This window comes from Oxyura jamaicensis, chromosome 10 (assembly GCF_011077185.1).
Source record: "Oxyura jamaicensis isolate SHBP4307 breed ruddy duck chromosome 10, BPBGC_Ojam_1.0, whole genome shotgun sequence".
NCBI lineage: Eukaryota > Metazoa > Chordata > Aves > Anseriformes > Anatidae > Oxyura > Oxyura jamaicensis.
The window spans coordinates 20,965,428-20,981,723 of record NC_048902.1 but is presented as its reverse complement, the minus strand read 5'-3'; the positions used below and the strand labels follow the sequence as shown (position 1 = coordinate 20,981,723).

The 16,296-nt window shown below is 47.7% G+C and overlaps 1 protein-coding gene across 2 annotated transcripts in view; it reads left to right on the top strand.

Annotated features, from left to right (window-relative positions):
- Window positions 1-197: 197 nt before the first annotated feature.
- The window catches only part of UACA (uveal autoantigen with coiled-coil domains and ankyrin repeats), a 28,933-nt gene continuing 12,834 nt past the window's right edge, over window positions 198-16,296 (top strand). Inside the window, exons 1-8 of one of the 2 annotated variants that reach the window (XM_035335601.1) lie at window positions 198-326; window positions 11,439-11,572; window positions 13,157-13,245; window positions 13,999-14,063; window positions 14,215-14,272; window positions 14,731-14,801; window positions 14,908-15,014; window positions 15,957-16,138. In XM_035335601.1, the coding sequence (XP_035191492.1) occupies window positions 270-326; window positions 11,439-11,572; window positions 13,157-13,245; window positions 13,999-14,063; window positions 14,215-14,272; window positions 14,731-14,801; window positions 14,908-15,014; window positions 15,957-16,138 (763 nt within the window). In that variant the 5' untranslated portion in view covers window positions 198-269. Of the gene's footprint in view, window positions 327-8,374; window positions 8,656-11,438; window positions 11,573-13,156; window positions 13,246-13,998; window positions 14,064-14,214; window positions 14,273-14,730; window positions 14,802-14,907; window positions 15,015-15,956; window positions 16,139-16,296 lie in introns of those variants that run through there. The other variant, XM_035335602.1, reaches the window with a different exon arrangement.

Genomic DNA, 16,296 nt, shown 5'->3' with positions numbered 1-16,296 from the left:
GCCCTCCGCTCCCTCCCCCCCTCCGTGCGCTCCGGCCGCCTTTAAAACGAGGAAGTCCCTCCCTCCTCTCCGCCTGCCCATTGGCCGCAGCGCCCGCGCGGGAGGGCGCCGATTGGCCGCGACGCCCTCGAGGGGCGGGGCGACGGGCTAGGGGTGGTGCGGCGGGGGGCGGGGGGGCCGCGATCCTGTCCCGGCCGCGGCGGCGGGGGGCAGGGGCCGGGGGCGCGGAGCGGGGCCGGGGGTCGCCGCCCGCCCGCCGGGGCCGCGCCATGAAGAGCCTCAAGTCCCGGCTGAGGAAGCACGAGGCCGTCATCGCGGGCAGCACGGTGCGTGGGGCTGCGCCGGGGGCAGCGAGCCCGGCAGCGGGGCGCGGGGGCGCGGGCTGCGATCGGTGCTGGCCGCGGCGGGACTGACGATTTTATTTCTATTTGGGGCGCGGGGGGGGGGGGGGGGGGGGGCGCCCCGTATCATTTCTATTTCCCCCCCGTATCATTTCATTTTACTTTCCCCTATTTTACTTCATTTCCCCCTGTATTATTTCATTTTATTTCGCCTCCCCATGGCCGTGCCCTCCAGGAAGGCGATGCCAGGGGAAGGGGCAGGGCACCCTCGGCCCCTGGCCCCCCCACGCCTTCCCTGGCGCCCCCCAGACCCAGGCTGGGGTCAGGCCGCCTCGTGGCTCCGGCTTTACTTCGCTCAGCCCTGCCGGTGACCTCAGTGAGGGGGTGCCGGCGTCGTGGTCCTTCACCCACCGGGACCCCGAGGCACCGGGACCCCCGGCTGTTGGTGCCTGGGCCCTGTCCGCAGCCCGCTGCTGGGCAGGGGGAGTAGTGTAAGGGCTCCCTCGAGATGCTGGTATCCCTGAAACGCTGCCACACGCCTGTCTCAGACCTGGCAGCGTGACTCGGAAATACCGGCCCGCTCGGAGACGTGTGGGTGCGCAGGGGTGACCTGCGGGCGGCTCCTCCGACAGCTCCGCGTCCAGGCGCCTCGCTGTGCTGAGCGCCGCGGGGTGATTCAGCAGTCAGATACGATAATCTGCGACGTGTGGGCTGCCCCTGGTTTCTGCTGCTCGTTAGTCGCGCTGTGCTGCCGGACTGCTTGTTATAGTTCAAAGTAAGCCTCCTAATTAGATGGCAGCAGACCCTGCAGAGGTGGTACAGCATCTGCCTGGGATAGGTGTGGAGATGCTTCGCGTCGCAGGTGAGGGCTCAGCAGGCCATCCTTTCACAGCAGGTTTGGTCAGGCTCAGCGCCTCGAGGAACTGAAATGATCCCAGAATGCGCGAGGGGAAGCTGCTTTCACCGAGGTCCTTGAGGGGCTGCATTCGGTACCCATGCTGTACTCCACTTACCTATTGGTGACATATTTTGGCTACACAAGCGCTCCACCAGTTACTCGGTGTGGGAAAATAATTCTGCCCCGTGTGCGGGGGTCGATGGTGAGGCTGGAGGGGGTGCATGGATAAACCACGGCCCTGCTGCTGGTCCTGGGGGCGGGTGGGAGCACTGCTGGCGGGTGCTGGACGGATGGAGCCTGCTGGGGAAAGAGTTGTCCGTTTTGGAAACGTCGTCCCTCTCTGTCCCCACCCAGGGCTATTTCATGGGGGATGTAGAAATAAACTCAGTCCCTTCATCACACTTCTGAGCACTTCCTTCCAGGTGAAGGTAACAATTACGTGCCCTCTGGTTTTCTGATGGTGATCTTTTGGGAAAAGCTTTCTTGCCCGTTTAGCTGTGAGGCTGGTAAATGGGTGACGTCCTCTGTGTCAGGGCTGGCACCCTGCTCTGTCCATGCTCGGGTCAGCCCGCAGCGAGCCCTGCTCTGCCCCCACGGGGGTGAGGTCCCACCGCCTGCCACGCCGATGACAGTGCTGGGGCTGGTCAGCAGAATTTTTCCAGCGTGGCTGCTGCTGGCCAGAGCAGAGTTACTCATCCCTGCTTCCCTGACCTCCTCTGTGCAGCCTCGCATGGCTTTACAAAGCCGTCCTCGGGCAACGCGGCCAAGAATCAACAGCATTGTAATATTCAAATGTCAGATCCTCGACTGAATGTGGTTATTCTGTAGGGGATGTTTGGGTTCCGGGAAGCTTTATTAAGGCTAATGTGTGCATTCCTTGGAAAAACTTTGTGCTTCATTTGCATTTAGCTAAATAGAGCCATGTGCTTGTCTCTGTGATGTTTGCGGTCGGTGTGGAGAAACACGAGCAGGGGGAGGAATGGCAATTTGTGGTTCAGCAAAAGCTGTGTGCTGCAGCCTGCGTACAGGTGCGTTGTAATTTTCAGGCTGCTTTAGAAAGGAGTGTTTGTCAATGCTTTATCGCTTTGGAATGTAGCAATTAAAAAGAAAATCTAAAAACTGGAGGTTCAGGGAGTTCCTGCATGAATGTCCTTAGCTGGCTTGCAGACATAATTCCTCAAACAAGGCCGAGGTCCTCTTTAGACAAATCCATTTCGAGTTCATCTGACCTGCTGCTCAGATAGAGCTTGTGCAGTGCTTCATCGGTAGCATTTAGATATTGGTATTTATTAGCAGGCTGGCACCCGACTGACCGGTCCCATCCCAGCCTTCCATCACTTGGTGGTGACCGGACAGGGCCGAGTCAGTGGCGTGGTGTTTTCCTTCTCCACGTGTACGTGCTGGAGGCTGCTCCCCTGCAGGATGAATGTAAAAAGCCCGTCACATTTCATTGTCCTGATGTTCTCCGATGCTTTGTTACAGGTGGGATTGTGCTTCCAGTCCAGGGCTTTGCCACAAGTCCCGAGGAGGGCTGTGTGATGCGCTGCCCAGCTGGCCTCTGACCTGGCCTCTGCCGTTTCGGAAGGGACGAGCCTCCTCCCCAGCCGCCTGTGACCCAGGCCACCAGGGCTCCCCAGCTCCTGTCCCCTTTGTGGGGACAGCTGTGATGCTGTCCTTGGCCCTGGGGAGCAGTGCTGCTGGATGTAAGCGCAGGAGGCAGGGCCCGGTTGTGCTGTGAGCTGCTCTTACCAGACTGTTTTGAGGTGCAGCTGCCGAACCCTTGGCTTGTTCTGGGTGCTTTGAGCAGTGCCCAGGCTGGTCTGTATCTGGGGGCTGAGAGGCCAAGGGTGTCTTACCGACAAAGCGCACTTATGCTATGTGTCGTGGGCAGTGAGACACCAGGAAGGTGCATTACAAAAAATAATCTATTTATTTTACTGTTATTTTAGCAGGCTTAGCATCCTTCTGGAGCTGCATGCAGAGTCCTTCAGTGCATCCACTGCAGCTCGCGTGCTGCTGTGCTCGATGCTGGTGGTTTTTCCCCCTCCCTCGGAAGACTCGTGGAAATGAGAGAAGGTGGTTCTGCTGTTAGGGACCTAGTACCTGGCGCAGCTTTAGAGCCCTTACAGCATTTCTGAAAGGACTATTGGACGTGTTGCACGTCCTGCTAGAAGTAGGTACAAATAATCGCTTGATACCTCATCGTCTGGTCGTTGCAGGATACACTAACTGGTAGTGGGAATGAACATGCCTTCAGAGTTGGGTAACTTGTTTACGTTAGGGTGGTAGATGGTTGCTATTTGTTTTCTTTTAAACTGTTTTGTTAGGTGACTTATTTACGTTAATTACAGGATGCAGTTATATTTAAGTAAGTCATGCAACAGCATGGCTGCTAGTAAAAGTTCTCGACACGAGCATTTTGAGAGAAGCGTACAAACTGAGCAGTACTGGGGACGCTGTTGGGTTTGATCACTGTTTAGACTAAGCCTCACCCACTTTGTAGCATTCAATAATTTTTCCGTAGATGGAGAAATGGCAGTAAACGAGGTGATAACATAACGTGCTGCGTGTGGGAACCTGCTGGGTGAGACAAGAGCTCCGTGTTCAGGCTGGGTCTGTTCCTCCCCTCATGCAGACTAAACAGCACATCTTACTCCTGCAGTGCTAAACCCCAGAACGCTTTTATATGAAAACGCACGTGCTGATAAGCAAGATATGCTTATAAAATATAAAGTGCCGTGTTTTCCATTTGAGATAATCTGCTCCCAAACCTTGTGTGTGTCTGCAGCTGTTTCTGGGAGGCTGCAGCGAAGCCAAAGCCTGCGGGACAGGGGTGGTGGTAGCGGACGTGCATCTGTGCTGCAGGGGGGAGCTGCACCTGGTGAACGTCCCTGTCAAAGGCAGAGGAGTAGGTTAGGCTATTAAAACTATTTTTAGGCTCTGTGGTTTTCAAATAAATCAAATTGCTTCAAAGGCAATAGTCCTTTTGTGCCATGTGAAATCACAGGGTGTGTCTGTTTAAATGTTAATTTTAATCACAAATGTACTCTGACCTCTGTAAAATGAGCAGGAAAACGAAATGTGGGAGCTGGTAGACGTGCTGTGCCTGCTCTTCTCTCCTCTGCGCTCTGTGACGCGTGTGCATTTTCCGAGTAACTCTCCTTTATCAGCGGGCGCCTTCCTTTCTCTGCAGGAACACTGCTTAAAGCCTCAACTGGAGAAGTGATTATCTTGCGACAGAGAGCCCTAAAACTGATCATTTTTAGATTTCTTTTTTTTCTTTCTTGTAATTGCTATTTCTAAACAGTTTTCAAAGACATCAAAAATTGCATTTTCGGTTTTATAACTATTCATATGAAAGTATGATCTCTGTATTTCCTCCAGGGAGCTTATAGGAACATTCGTGTACGTGTGACCATTGGCTGTAAATAGTGGTGGCCGTGTTTTGCCAGAGCTCTTTGCTCCTCTGTGTGCGTTATGCGCTTAAGTCAAGCGCTAATGGCATTAGAGGAGGATGTGCCCCCCCTTTTTTTTTCGTTAATAGGATTATCTGCCGAGCTCGGTGGTGACGGGAAGCTGTGTTCGCTTTCATAGGTTTATGTCAGCTTTCAGGCTGGAAGGTTTAAGAAGGGCTGTGAATTACAGCTGATATTTCGGAAGCGAGTTAGGTGGCTGCTGCAGAGGCTGCGTGCTCTGTTTAAACGAGCTGTGCGTTTCTGCAGTCGGTTTGTGCAGCTCCGTAGGCAGGGGAGACTCAGGACCAGCAATTCCCTTTTCAGGTGGAAGTGTCTTGAGCAGTACTGCTGTCGCAGCAGCCAGTTATCTTGTCGTGTGTTTGTTAGCTTTGTGCTAAGACTGTAATGTTCTGTTATGCACGAATGGAAGATGGCAGTATTGCATCTGCCTCACTTCCCAGCGGGGGTTAGTGTCTGTTCTGGACCGCAGCTCAAAGCGTTGGCATCCTCACTCGTCCATCCTGGTGGTTCCCATAGCCCAGTATTGCTCTCTCCTCTTGTCCATCAGGATCGCTAATAAAGCAATTTCTTTGCTCCAGATTTCTCGGTGGGGTCGCTTGGGTGACAGTGGGTGAAGTAATAATGTGCTTTGGGACCTCTCCCTGCTATTTTATTTATTTATTTACTTTTGCTTAAGAGGGAGGTGTCCAGTAGCAGCAAGCTCGTATTTGCTAAGTATTCTGCTCTTTCTGCTGTTTATTTAACGATAAATATAGATTCTATTACAGTTAACAGATCTTAAATATTAGCTTTGCTGCTTGACAGCAGTGTACACACATGTATATTTTAGCCTATCACTGCTGATAGTACCCCGTGGTTTTCGTTGCCAGCAGCCGTGTGCCCGTTCCATTGCCCTCAGCAGCACGGGAAGGTCTGCATGACCGAACCTGGTGTGCCTGAGCACAAGTCCCTCTAGTGGTTGTGGTTCAGGCTCTCGCTGCTTTCTCATCTTTAAATGCTTAATTGTAATGACAGGGGAGTGGTGTTTCTGAAGGCCACAGCCTTACAGCCTCACAGGCTTTGGCTCTGCGCTGTGCCGCGTGCTCTGTTTAGTAAATAGCGGAGATGGGCGATGTTTGGGCTGGGGCTTTGTGGTGTGCCGTGTGGGATGGTGCTGTGGGATGGTCCAGGTACCGCAGGACAGGGGCTGCGGAGAGGGAACGTGGCCTGGCTTGCGAGCTGCTGAGTGTCCCGTGAGATAAGGGGCTTGGGGTTCAGAGGGAACAGCGGGTGTTCATGCAGCACGCAGTGAGGTTGTGCAGTTCCTTACCCAAGGGTGTTGAGGATGCTGAAAGCTGATTTGGACTTGAGGAAATACGAGGTAGTTAATAGAGAAATTAATTGGGAATTATGTGGTAAGGAGACTCTAGCTCAGGAAGCCTGAATCACTGACCGAAAGCTAGGAGAGCTTTCGGAAAAGTTGTGTGCTCGCTGTGTTCCCCAGCCTGCCGGCGTGATGCACAGTGCGTGGGGTCAATGTGAAGGCCTCAAACAGGTAAAAAAACAGTAAGAACAAGGTAAAAAACAGTAAGAACAAACACTGCTGAGCCCAGCCAGGTGGGGCCTGTCCTCAGGGACCTGGGGTGGGAAGGGTTCCTGGCAGGCTCTTGGAGCTTGGGAGGAGAAGGTGCACAGAGGTAGCACTGCCCTTAGCTAGGCCCCGGTGGCACATTGGGCAGCTCAGTGCCTCCGGAGCCCTGTGCTGATGGTGTCTCGTGGGGCAAAGCCAGGTCTGCCCTTACCACACACCAGTTACACTGACAGAGCGCAATGTGAGCGCACGTTAAGTGGTCGGGGTGACTTAGTCTTTCTTTACAATTAGCAGCATCGTCACTTTAATAGATGCTTGTTTGCTATATAAGCTCTTCAGGAATGAAAAGCAAAAAATTCCTGTGTCAAACTGCCATTGATAAAAGACGAGCGAAGAAGCAAAGACGGTGACTGTTTTGGGAATCAGTCCCTGCTCAGCACAAATCTTCAAGAGAACTAAAAGCTTTAAGTGCGGTGTGTGGGGGTTTGTAGTTTCTGACCCAACACTTGGATTTTCATTATTTTCCGCCCTTCAAGCTGTCTGAGATGGAGCTGCCTTGGACAAGAATCCCGTCAGCACAGATCCGGCACCAGGCCGTTTGCTGGGCCCACTTGGTGCTGGTGGCACGGTGGAAGCGAGTGGCACTTCCCCGGAGCAGGATGTGCTTCAGCAGTCCCGGGTGGCCTGGACGAGGCCCTGGTGGGACAATCTTCAGCATCAAGGGGCCACAGGACAGGCACAGCCCTCAGGTCACTGGGAATGTCTGCAGGCAGTCAGAGAAACCTTAGGCTTGGGTACACCTGAGGCAAGTGGTTCACCTGGGAGGCGTAGGCCTCTCTGCGTGGCTTCTCACCAAACTCTGATTTCAGATGTGTTTTTTTCTATTGCTGTCAGTTGTAAAGTATATATTTTTTCCCCTAAGGTGCCACTTTTAGGTGAGGAGACAGACTTGGTGCTGGTCAGAAGACAGCTTGTGAGAGGACGTGGTCATTGTGATGGTCACAACGTTTTTGGAGCGCTTTTGTCACATGGACGTTAATTGCGGAGAAATCTTGGGATGCTCTCTTGAAACACATCAGAGCGATAAGGCAAAGGGCTGTTCCTCACAGCAGATAGCATTTGAATAGCTTAAAAATTGCTGGGAGGCGGTGAATTTGTGCAAATATGAATAGAGGCGACTTACCTGTAACAGCTTTTCTCAGAAGAGTCATTTATTTTAAGTTGCTTGCAGTCTTTCAAGTGTCCTACAGGGTGTGTGTGCGTGCGGTTTTTCTTGCTATGCACCGTGTTTGTCTCCTGCAGGCTAAACAGCGCGCCGCTTGTAATGTTGACCTAGTCCTCTAAAAACGGCACTTGGGAGATCTCCTTTTAAATTTAAAACTTGTGAAAGGAGACTCTACATCTTCCCCGCTGTTAATCATTATGCTGTCTATTTAATGTTTTGACAGCCTCTGGGACTCTTCTCGTTTAACAAGTCGGGAGACAGGCTGGCAGCAGCAGTAAGCCGAAACCAGGTCCTGTTCAGAATGGTTCCATCGCTGTAAAAGGAGATTTTCTTTAAAGCGCAGGCATGTGTGTTTTCTAATTTAAAATCGGTTACATTTCTGTCAAAATAGGATCGCGCATTCCATCTGCTCTGCAGTTGTAACTGTCTGAAGTCTGATCGTGGGTCTGGTTTTGGCTTTGTGGTGGAATGGGAAAAAATTACTCCTGCTAGTATTTCAGTCCTTCTGTGTGATTAGTGGGGATAAGTATGGCCTTCCTTGATGTCAGTTGATGGCTAATTTGACTAACGTGTTTGTTATTTTAAAGTGAGTGTTTGTGTGTCTGCAAGCATAACAGAGTAGTGAGCTTCGTGCGTGCTTGTCTCGTTTGTTAACGTTGAACCCAAAACGCATTACTCATGGCACGAGCATGCGGAGAATGTATTAATAGCGATTGCTTTCTATCACCCGGCTATCAAGTAGTGGATTATCAGAAAATAGATCTGGGCTGATGAGACTGTCTACGTATCGCTTACAAGATATTCCGGAGCCGGGCAGTATTTACTGGTGAGCCGGGCGGCCGGTGGAGTGCTGCGGGCTTGCTGGCAGGCGGCGGGACCCGCGTCCTGCTGAGGGATGAAGGCTGAGGAGGATCCTGAAGACGGAGAAAACATGCTGGGGGATCCAAGCTAAGAGAAGGATGACGGAACAAAATGAGCTCAGGGCGGCGGAGAGAATCCGTTCCTGAAAGTGGGAACCTGCTTGGCTCGCTGCTTTGAGCTGCAGTGGTTTGTAACTCGATGCGAGATAAATCGGTTGCTTTTGGCAGCGAGGAGCCGCGAGGTCTATGATGACTTGTTGGTTTTCTTGTGCAGCTAAAGACACGGTAGGTTTCTTAGATTTCATATCAGTGGCTGTGGCTTACAGCTGCAGAAATGCAGAAGCCTGAATTTTGTAGCCGTTCCTTTTTAATTAATATGTCTTTAACAACACTAACTGCGGGGAAATTTCCTTAAATATAAAATGCCCAGCTGGTACTATTTGACTTTGCCAATTTCCTATGATGTTATTTAGATGTTATAATGAAAGAAAAAAGTATTTCTATTGAGATGTTAGCAATTAAAAAATTAAATCACAGTCTTGCTAATCAGAAGACTCATGAAATGGGAAAAAAGCATGTATGGTAAGTGGTTGTGTATACACCTGAGTGAGCTTGTGCTAGCGGGCATGAGCTCTGAGTCTGCAGCTCGGAAATCTAAACCCAGCTGCAGACATGCAAGGCATCATTGCTTTCCTCTAAGGATGTGAAATATGCTATGTTTGTATTTATACAACTCGGCTTGATGCTACTTATGAATAGTTTAAGGTATTTAAAAATAAAACTTGGATCGTAAAGTAGCTTATAAAGGAAACCTTGTCAGGCCTCCCAGGACAACTGCTCTCCCCACTGGCAGTGCCTGTGGCTTTTACCGTGACCAGCAGTGACACCGCTGCGGTGACTTTGTTACGCCAGGCTGGCTTGGCTTTTAGACTAATGGATGTTTGAATCGATGGGCAGTCGGTACTGCACGCCTTGGTGAGGAAACACCAGTGCGTGTGACCTCAGTAGCTGTCTGTCTTTATTACTCCACGTCACTTAGTAAGTATTGGACTGAATAAATTATTGCTGAGACTTTGTGATTTCTCAGAACATAAACATGATTGCAGTACGGGAAGCAAAGATAACTGCAGTTACAGCTCCATCGTACAAGCTGTTCTACAGATGCAGAGCAGTGGCTGTGTTTTTTTTTTTTTTTTTTTATTTTTTTTTTTTTTATCTATATTTTCTCCTTTACCTAGTGAACCAGGCTTAGATGCAAGGGGAGAGGCCGGGCCAACTGGCACTGGCTCTCCCTGCTGTGGATCTTCCAGATTCTATTACATTAAACCTTGAAGAATCCTGGGTTTTGCTAATAAGGCAGTTGTAAGGAGAGGGTGGTTCTGTCCCTTTTTCTTCTATCAAAAGCTTTTTCAAAGCTGACTCCTCGGCATCCAGCTTGGCTGTGAGGCTCGTCACAGACTTTCCTGAGAAGTGCAAAGCAATCGGAGAGGCTGGTTTGGAACGGGGCAGCCCAAGCTCAGCGCTGTGGGGCAGATCCTAGCCTGGGGCCTGGAATTCCAAACTTGAAGTAAACAAGGAGTAAGTGGGGGGTGACAGACGTCTGAGTTTGTGTGGAGGTTATTTATAACCGACTAGTACTTCCTTTGCGCGCTGCATAGCTTGGGGAATTGCAGGCAATTTGAAGCTGTACACTTTGAATTTTTGGTGCACAGCCCCCTAGGCGTTCGTCCCTGGATCATCACATGCCGAGCTAAACTGGCATGGAACAACCCAGAGGAGTCGGAGAACACTCAGCCCGCTTGCATACTTTTGGTGCATCTGTTTGATGTTAAACTCGGGGAGCTGCTTGGGACCCAGCTAGCTGAGATCTGATTTTAAGAATGGCCGAATGCGGCCAGTTGCACCAGCGAGGGCATTTCTGTGCCTGTGTCAGCGGGCACAGATGCTGCTCGTGGGCAGCAGTCAGCGCTTGCTTATGCCCAGTGCGGGTTTTGGTAAATGTGAACTTGGATGAGAGAGGGCTAAACTTAGTGCGTGCTTTGCATGTTGCTGAATTCGTGAAAACTGAAGTCTGCTGTTGATTATGTGTCGTAATTGTTGTTCTATTCAAGTGTCCCACAAAGTTTATGCTCGTCTGTTGTTCTCTATGCTACCTCTACTATATAAGGGTTGACAGAGGGGGGAAAATCATAGCAGCTGTGTTTTATCTGCCCACTTTACCCTATGAAATCACTTTTTGTGAATTCTGAGAAGCTTATGCTGAAGATGGTTACTTAGATTGGAAGCTGTTAGCAGCAGGATTTCTGGCTCTGTTACTGCAGTTCCTGGCTTATCTGTTCCTGTATGGTGCCTCTGGTTCATTGACTTGTGAGTTCTCAGACACAGGCAGGTATTAGCTATACAGAAATGGAACGGTTGGCTGTTTCATTTGACTATCACAACTCAAATTATTGACAGTAAAGAAGAACAAGAAACCCTTCCAGTTTTCCTGTAGCCAGTGGAGTTAATTGCTTTGGTGGCACAAGAGAAGCGAAGAGTCTTCCGAGAAGGGCGTGTGACAGCAGCATCCGCGAGGAGAGAGGGGAAAGCAGAGATGCAGTGAAAAGGTAGCTGGCCTGTGCAGGGCCAACAGCTGATGGCTATCAGCAGATAAAACAGCATGGAAGGAAGTGTCTAAAAGCTGCTTAGTAAGAGAAGCTGAAAACTTTGAGATCGCTTTAAACGTATAAGGAGCTACTGTGTGTGACATTAGTTTTAGATGGAAGCCAGCAGGATGAGGAAAAGCAAAGTGGTTTTATCCCCCTGTGTCCTCCTTTAAGGGTCAGAGTGACTTAGCCAGGCTGGCTCGGAGCAGTGTGCCGACAGCCTGATTGAGATGCTGCAGCATTATTGTCTGTAAATAACTAAAGGTCTTAAGAGGCACAACCTGAAACGTAAACAAAGATATCTTCTCTTATTCCCTCCCCATCCCCACTGATAATAAGAGATTCAGCCTCTTACTGATGTTCCTTTAGCAGATCGATGCTGTGCCACAAGCTGACCTGCTTTTCTAATTCTCTTTTATACAGCTGAATACAGACTGGAACAAGTACGATGACAGGTTAATGAAAGCAGCTGAAAGGGGCGATGTGGAAAAGGTTTCGTCAATCCTTGCCAAAAAAGGAGTCTGTCCTACTAAGCTGGATGTCGAAGGGAGGTCTGCGTAAGTAACTTCCAGTTCTGCAGTGGTGGTGGGGAAGCTAGTGGAGGTAGCTCAACTCCCAGGTCCTGCTGCTGCGGTAAAAACTGTTAAGTATATAAATGTATGTGACATGTAAGTAGATTCTAGCCTCACCTAGGCTAGTCTTGCATAAGCTTTTAATCAGGAATTGAACAAAGAAAATTACATAGCTCCTACGCTGTAGTGGAAGAAGTGGAGAATGGAGATAAGGAAACCTTTATGAACTGAAATCTGAACTGAGGGTTGATCCTGGGAATATAAAGGTCTAGCAGTGAGGATGGACTTCAAGTATGTAATCTAGCCGTCTTTGGCAGAGGTATATGGTTAAATTCCTGATCTCTTTCTGCACAGATGACTTACTCGTGCAAATCAACAGGGATTGCCCCCAATTAATAGAAAGAAATATTGCCAAGCACTCCTACTTTGTTTATTTGAAGCATTCTGAAATACTAAGTTTTGCCAATCTGTAGCTGATATTTTTAGAGCAATTAAAACTCAATTTAAGAAGGCTACTGTAGGCAGTGTTCTTTATCAGACAAGCTTGATTAATATCTAAAGTAAGCACAGTCAAGAGTAAAGATAAATAAATTCACTAGATGATGAACTCAGCCATAATCTGTAGTAGTGTTCAGATGCTTTGAATGAAGTGTTATTAGAACTACCAGGTGTAATGAGAGTTGTGTGGCAGGCTAAATTTCACCTTCCCAAGCTCCTGGTTCTTTAGAGCATGTTACATTAGTTACCCTTAGTGCTTTTGTAAAACAGACTCAAGCTACTGACTTCTGACCTGCCTTTCTTCTCACCTTTTCTGCTGCAATGTTTAATGTTCTGACAGTTATTTTGAAATGACACATATAGGAATACTTGGCAGGGTGGCATATGTCTTGCAAACTGCTGACGACTTAGCTTATTTGCATTTTCAGCACTGGGGATCTATTCTTGTCTTGTCTAAATCCAGAGATAACTTGGCGTAAAATAAATGTTTTAAAGCTTGGTGTTACGTTTGTCTGTTTCTTGGAGTTCAGAGTGACTGAGCACTGACAGGTACAGATTGCAATGACAGGGGTACAAGGAAGATGAACTTTCCTTTTTCCTTCATTACTGAAAAGCTCGATAGCCATCCGGATTACATTGGTTCTGAAAATGTTTGGTTTCATCCCTCTCATCATACCTAGTTTCTGAAGGGTACTTTTTTTGAGGTGCTGCACCCATCCCCAGCCACCATGGAATGCCAGATAGCTCAAGTGTCAATTTCTCACAAAGTCTTTACTTTGGCAAGAGCATACATTTAAATACTCAAACCTGAATGGGAGGAAAAAAAAAAAAGGCAAGTTTATTGGTATTCTTCTTGAGTCAATGATTCCAGGTAAATATTGACTACTTCTCAGAAAAGTTGTGTTGTTCCTTAAAGTGAATTTGCAGAAATCTTAACTGGATTTGGACGCTGTACTAAGTGGAATCTGTACAGTATAATTCTTTCAATATACAATGATTTGCTTTGACTTTCCTAGTTAATACTATTTTTGTGTATAAAACAGTTGTGCTTGACATTTTTTCTGTTTTTAGATTCCATGTTGTAGCGTCAAAGGGAAACCTAGACTGTTTGAACACCATCCTTATTCACGGAGTTGATATCATAGCCACTGATGCTGCAGGTATGCCTCATCAAAAGTTCACAAGAGCAACTTGCAGAAGTTCTCGGCTCAGTTTTCACTTTGGTTTAGGATTAAGCTAAGCTGCAGGGTAGATCTCCGTCCTTTCTTTAGCGTTTCCTGTGGCTGGCAAAACAAAACATACTGAACTGTATGGTCTCTTTCAGCCAAGCTGTATCTGCTTGAGAATAACAGTATGAGACCTGCTTTAAATGAATGTGCTAATTTAAATAGCAAATGTGTTTCACTGAGTGTTGTAAAGTACTGCGCACAATGAGGATATGACTTCAATGATACGGTAGGTGTTTGCACACCTGTGTTGAGCACTCGAAACTTCAGAGCACCTCTCTGCTGCCTTCTTGGTTTGCATATGTGAGATGAAAGTTTATGCAAAGGTGTTGTGAAACAGGCAGTTAAAAGGGGTGCTAATTCTGCCTCAGATTGTTCATCTCACAATTTAACTTGGTAAATGAATATTCTCGTTTCCAGCTTCATTACAGAAATAATCTAGCCTCCTTTCATATGACAGATTTATTTTTTTAAACTCTTACACCGTTTCTCATTATTCTTGAAGTTTCTCTTAAAAATAAATAAATAAAACTCACTGTTTAGCAAATAGCGAAGTGTATGCAAGAGAGATGACTGTTATAGATCAGTCAGAATGGCCATTGCCCCACTCCTCACCCCCCCCTTCTCCCCCCCAAAAAAATGCATGTTCAAAATAGATCCCGAATTGACGCTGATATTTCTTTTTAGGTAGAAACGCATTGCACCTAGCTGCGAAATATGGACATGCTCTATGTCTGCAAAAGCTGTTGCAGGTACTGAAAGATACAACTTGTCCTTTGTTACGGCCTTTATTCTTTGGGTGGAATGTGGGGGAAGGTGCTCTGAAATATACTGGTTTGAAATTGAGATATTCTAAATGCAGTCTGAAGCCTGTTTGATAACCCAAGTTCCTTATTTTAACAGTACAATTGTCCAACAGAAAATGTGGATCTTCAAGGAAGAACTGCTCTTCATGATGCAGGTAGGTTTTGCTTTTCTGGTGGCTGTAATATGAAGTCTTTAATGATAATAATTCTCTGATGTGCCTAATTATTTTTAACTTCCGCTGTTACGTGTTGCAATGACACTTGTCCTCAGTACCAAGCTTGTTAACAGACGTAGGTTTATAATTATCTTCTGATGCCTGTGAATTGTCTAGTAAAATCTTAAGCATCATGAAGAGTGTTGTAGAGCAATGATGTTAGTAAGTTAAGATAACTTTGTGGATTTTCTGAATCTTCATTATGCTGTGCAGTGTCTTAAAGTAGTCTATGAGTTTGTGTGCCTTTGGGACTGCTGTAAGAGATCTAAGTCACATAGCCTTCTCATGCTTTAACTTGCATGAATTTTTGTGAAGCCAGTGCACACAACGAAGTACTTAGGGTTTCATGAAGGCTCTGTTCAGCAATATAACCTGCTCTTCCCTCCTTCTCTCAAAAGCTATGTCAGACTGTTCCTCTAGCATACAGCTCCTGTGTGATCATGGGGCCTCAGTGAATGCAAAAGATGGCGTAAGTTGTTGCTTATACCTCTCTCCCATACAAGCCCTACTGGAGTTCTTGTGCTTTTTTTGCTTCCCCTGCCTTTCCTCATTTCCTTCCCTCTTTCCCTCTTCAGGATGGGAGGACGCCGCTGGTGCTGGCCACTCAGATGTGTCGTCCCACGGTTTGTCAGCTTCTAATAGACAGAGGAGCGGACGTTAATGCCAGGGACAAACAAAACAGGTAAGGCATGAGAGGATTGTCAGAATGCCTGCTCACAGTTAAAGGGTAGAAGGCTGTCCGTTAGCTTTCAGGCTACAGAAAAATGTTAAATTCAATAGGAAAAATCTCTGACCTGGGACTTAGTCCAGAAGTAATATTCCAATTCAATAATTCAAACTAAATTGGCTTTTCTTATTACTCGTTATTGCACCTAAAATGCCTGTCGACTTGCATGGAAAGTATTGCATGCTGCTGCCAGCAGAGAAATGGTGGTTGGTTGCTTTAAAGATTTCTGTCCACAGCTGCAACTTGCACTCTTTGGGATCCATATGTAAAATGAGTCATGACAAAAGTGGTACTTGAGTCCCACTGGGGCTTCCAAGGGACCTGAAGGCCAGGAACAGTTTGATTCTATATACATGGAGGAGTGGGTGGGAGGGAGTTTCTAACCGAGCTACTTCTGCCCGTTGTTTCTTGGAGGACGGCTGCCTGGTGGTCAGTGGACATGAGGCTGCTGTGAGACAGAGCACAGGCGCTTGCAATGCATGTCCTGAAGCTGGCAAGTGTGTGTTTGGGAGGCAGTGCCAGGGCTCCCAAGCACTCGCTCAAACTTTGTCTAAATTTTGTCTTGTGTGTGTTGTGTCTATTGATGTTTGTATGTAAACAGAGTAAGCCAAAAATTGCAGGAGACTTCTAAACAGCTGGGTGGTGCTCTCCAAGGCAGCAGGCTTATGCTGGGCTTCAGAAAGTGCTGCTGTTAGTGTTGTTTTGCTTTCTGACAAATATTTAAACGTTGACTAAATGACTTTTAAAAGCATAATCTCCTCTCTTGAGAGAGGAAAGATTCCTTCACTCAGCTTTCCATGATCAGAGATAACTGTACAAAGGATTATATCTGTAAGTGCTCCTTTGAAAGCATACGATCCCAGCGTCTCTGAATGCAATCTTTCTCCCCATCCTCAGGACTGCCCTAATGTTAGGCTGTGAATATGGCTGCAAGGACGCAGTAGAAGTTTTGCTCAAAAATGGTGCAGATGTTAGTTTGGTTGATGGCCTTGGTCATGACTGTGCTTACTATGCCAGAATCGGTGACAACATTGACATTTTGACTTTAATAAAAGCTGCCGTTGAGGATTCCGGCAAAGGTATGAAGAATGTGCTGTTACTGCTTGCTATTCCTCTTTCGTTCGGGTTGTGTCTTCCCAAAGTTATGTCTCTGCGGCTGTAGGATGGCTGTAGTCCTTTAAACCAAAAGGTAATACCCAGCCTGCACAGGGGTAAAGAAGGGTTATGGTTCTTTGCT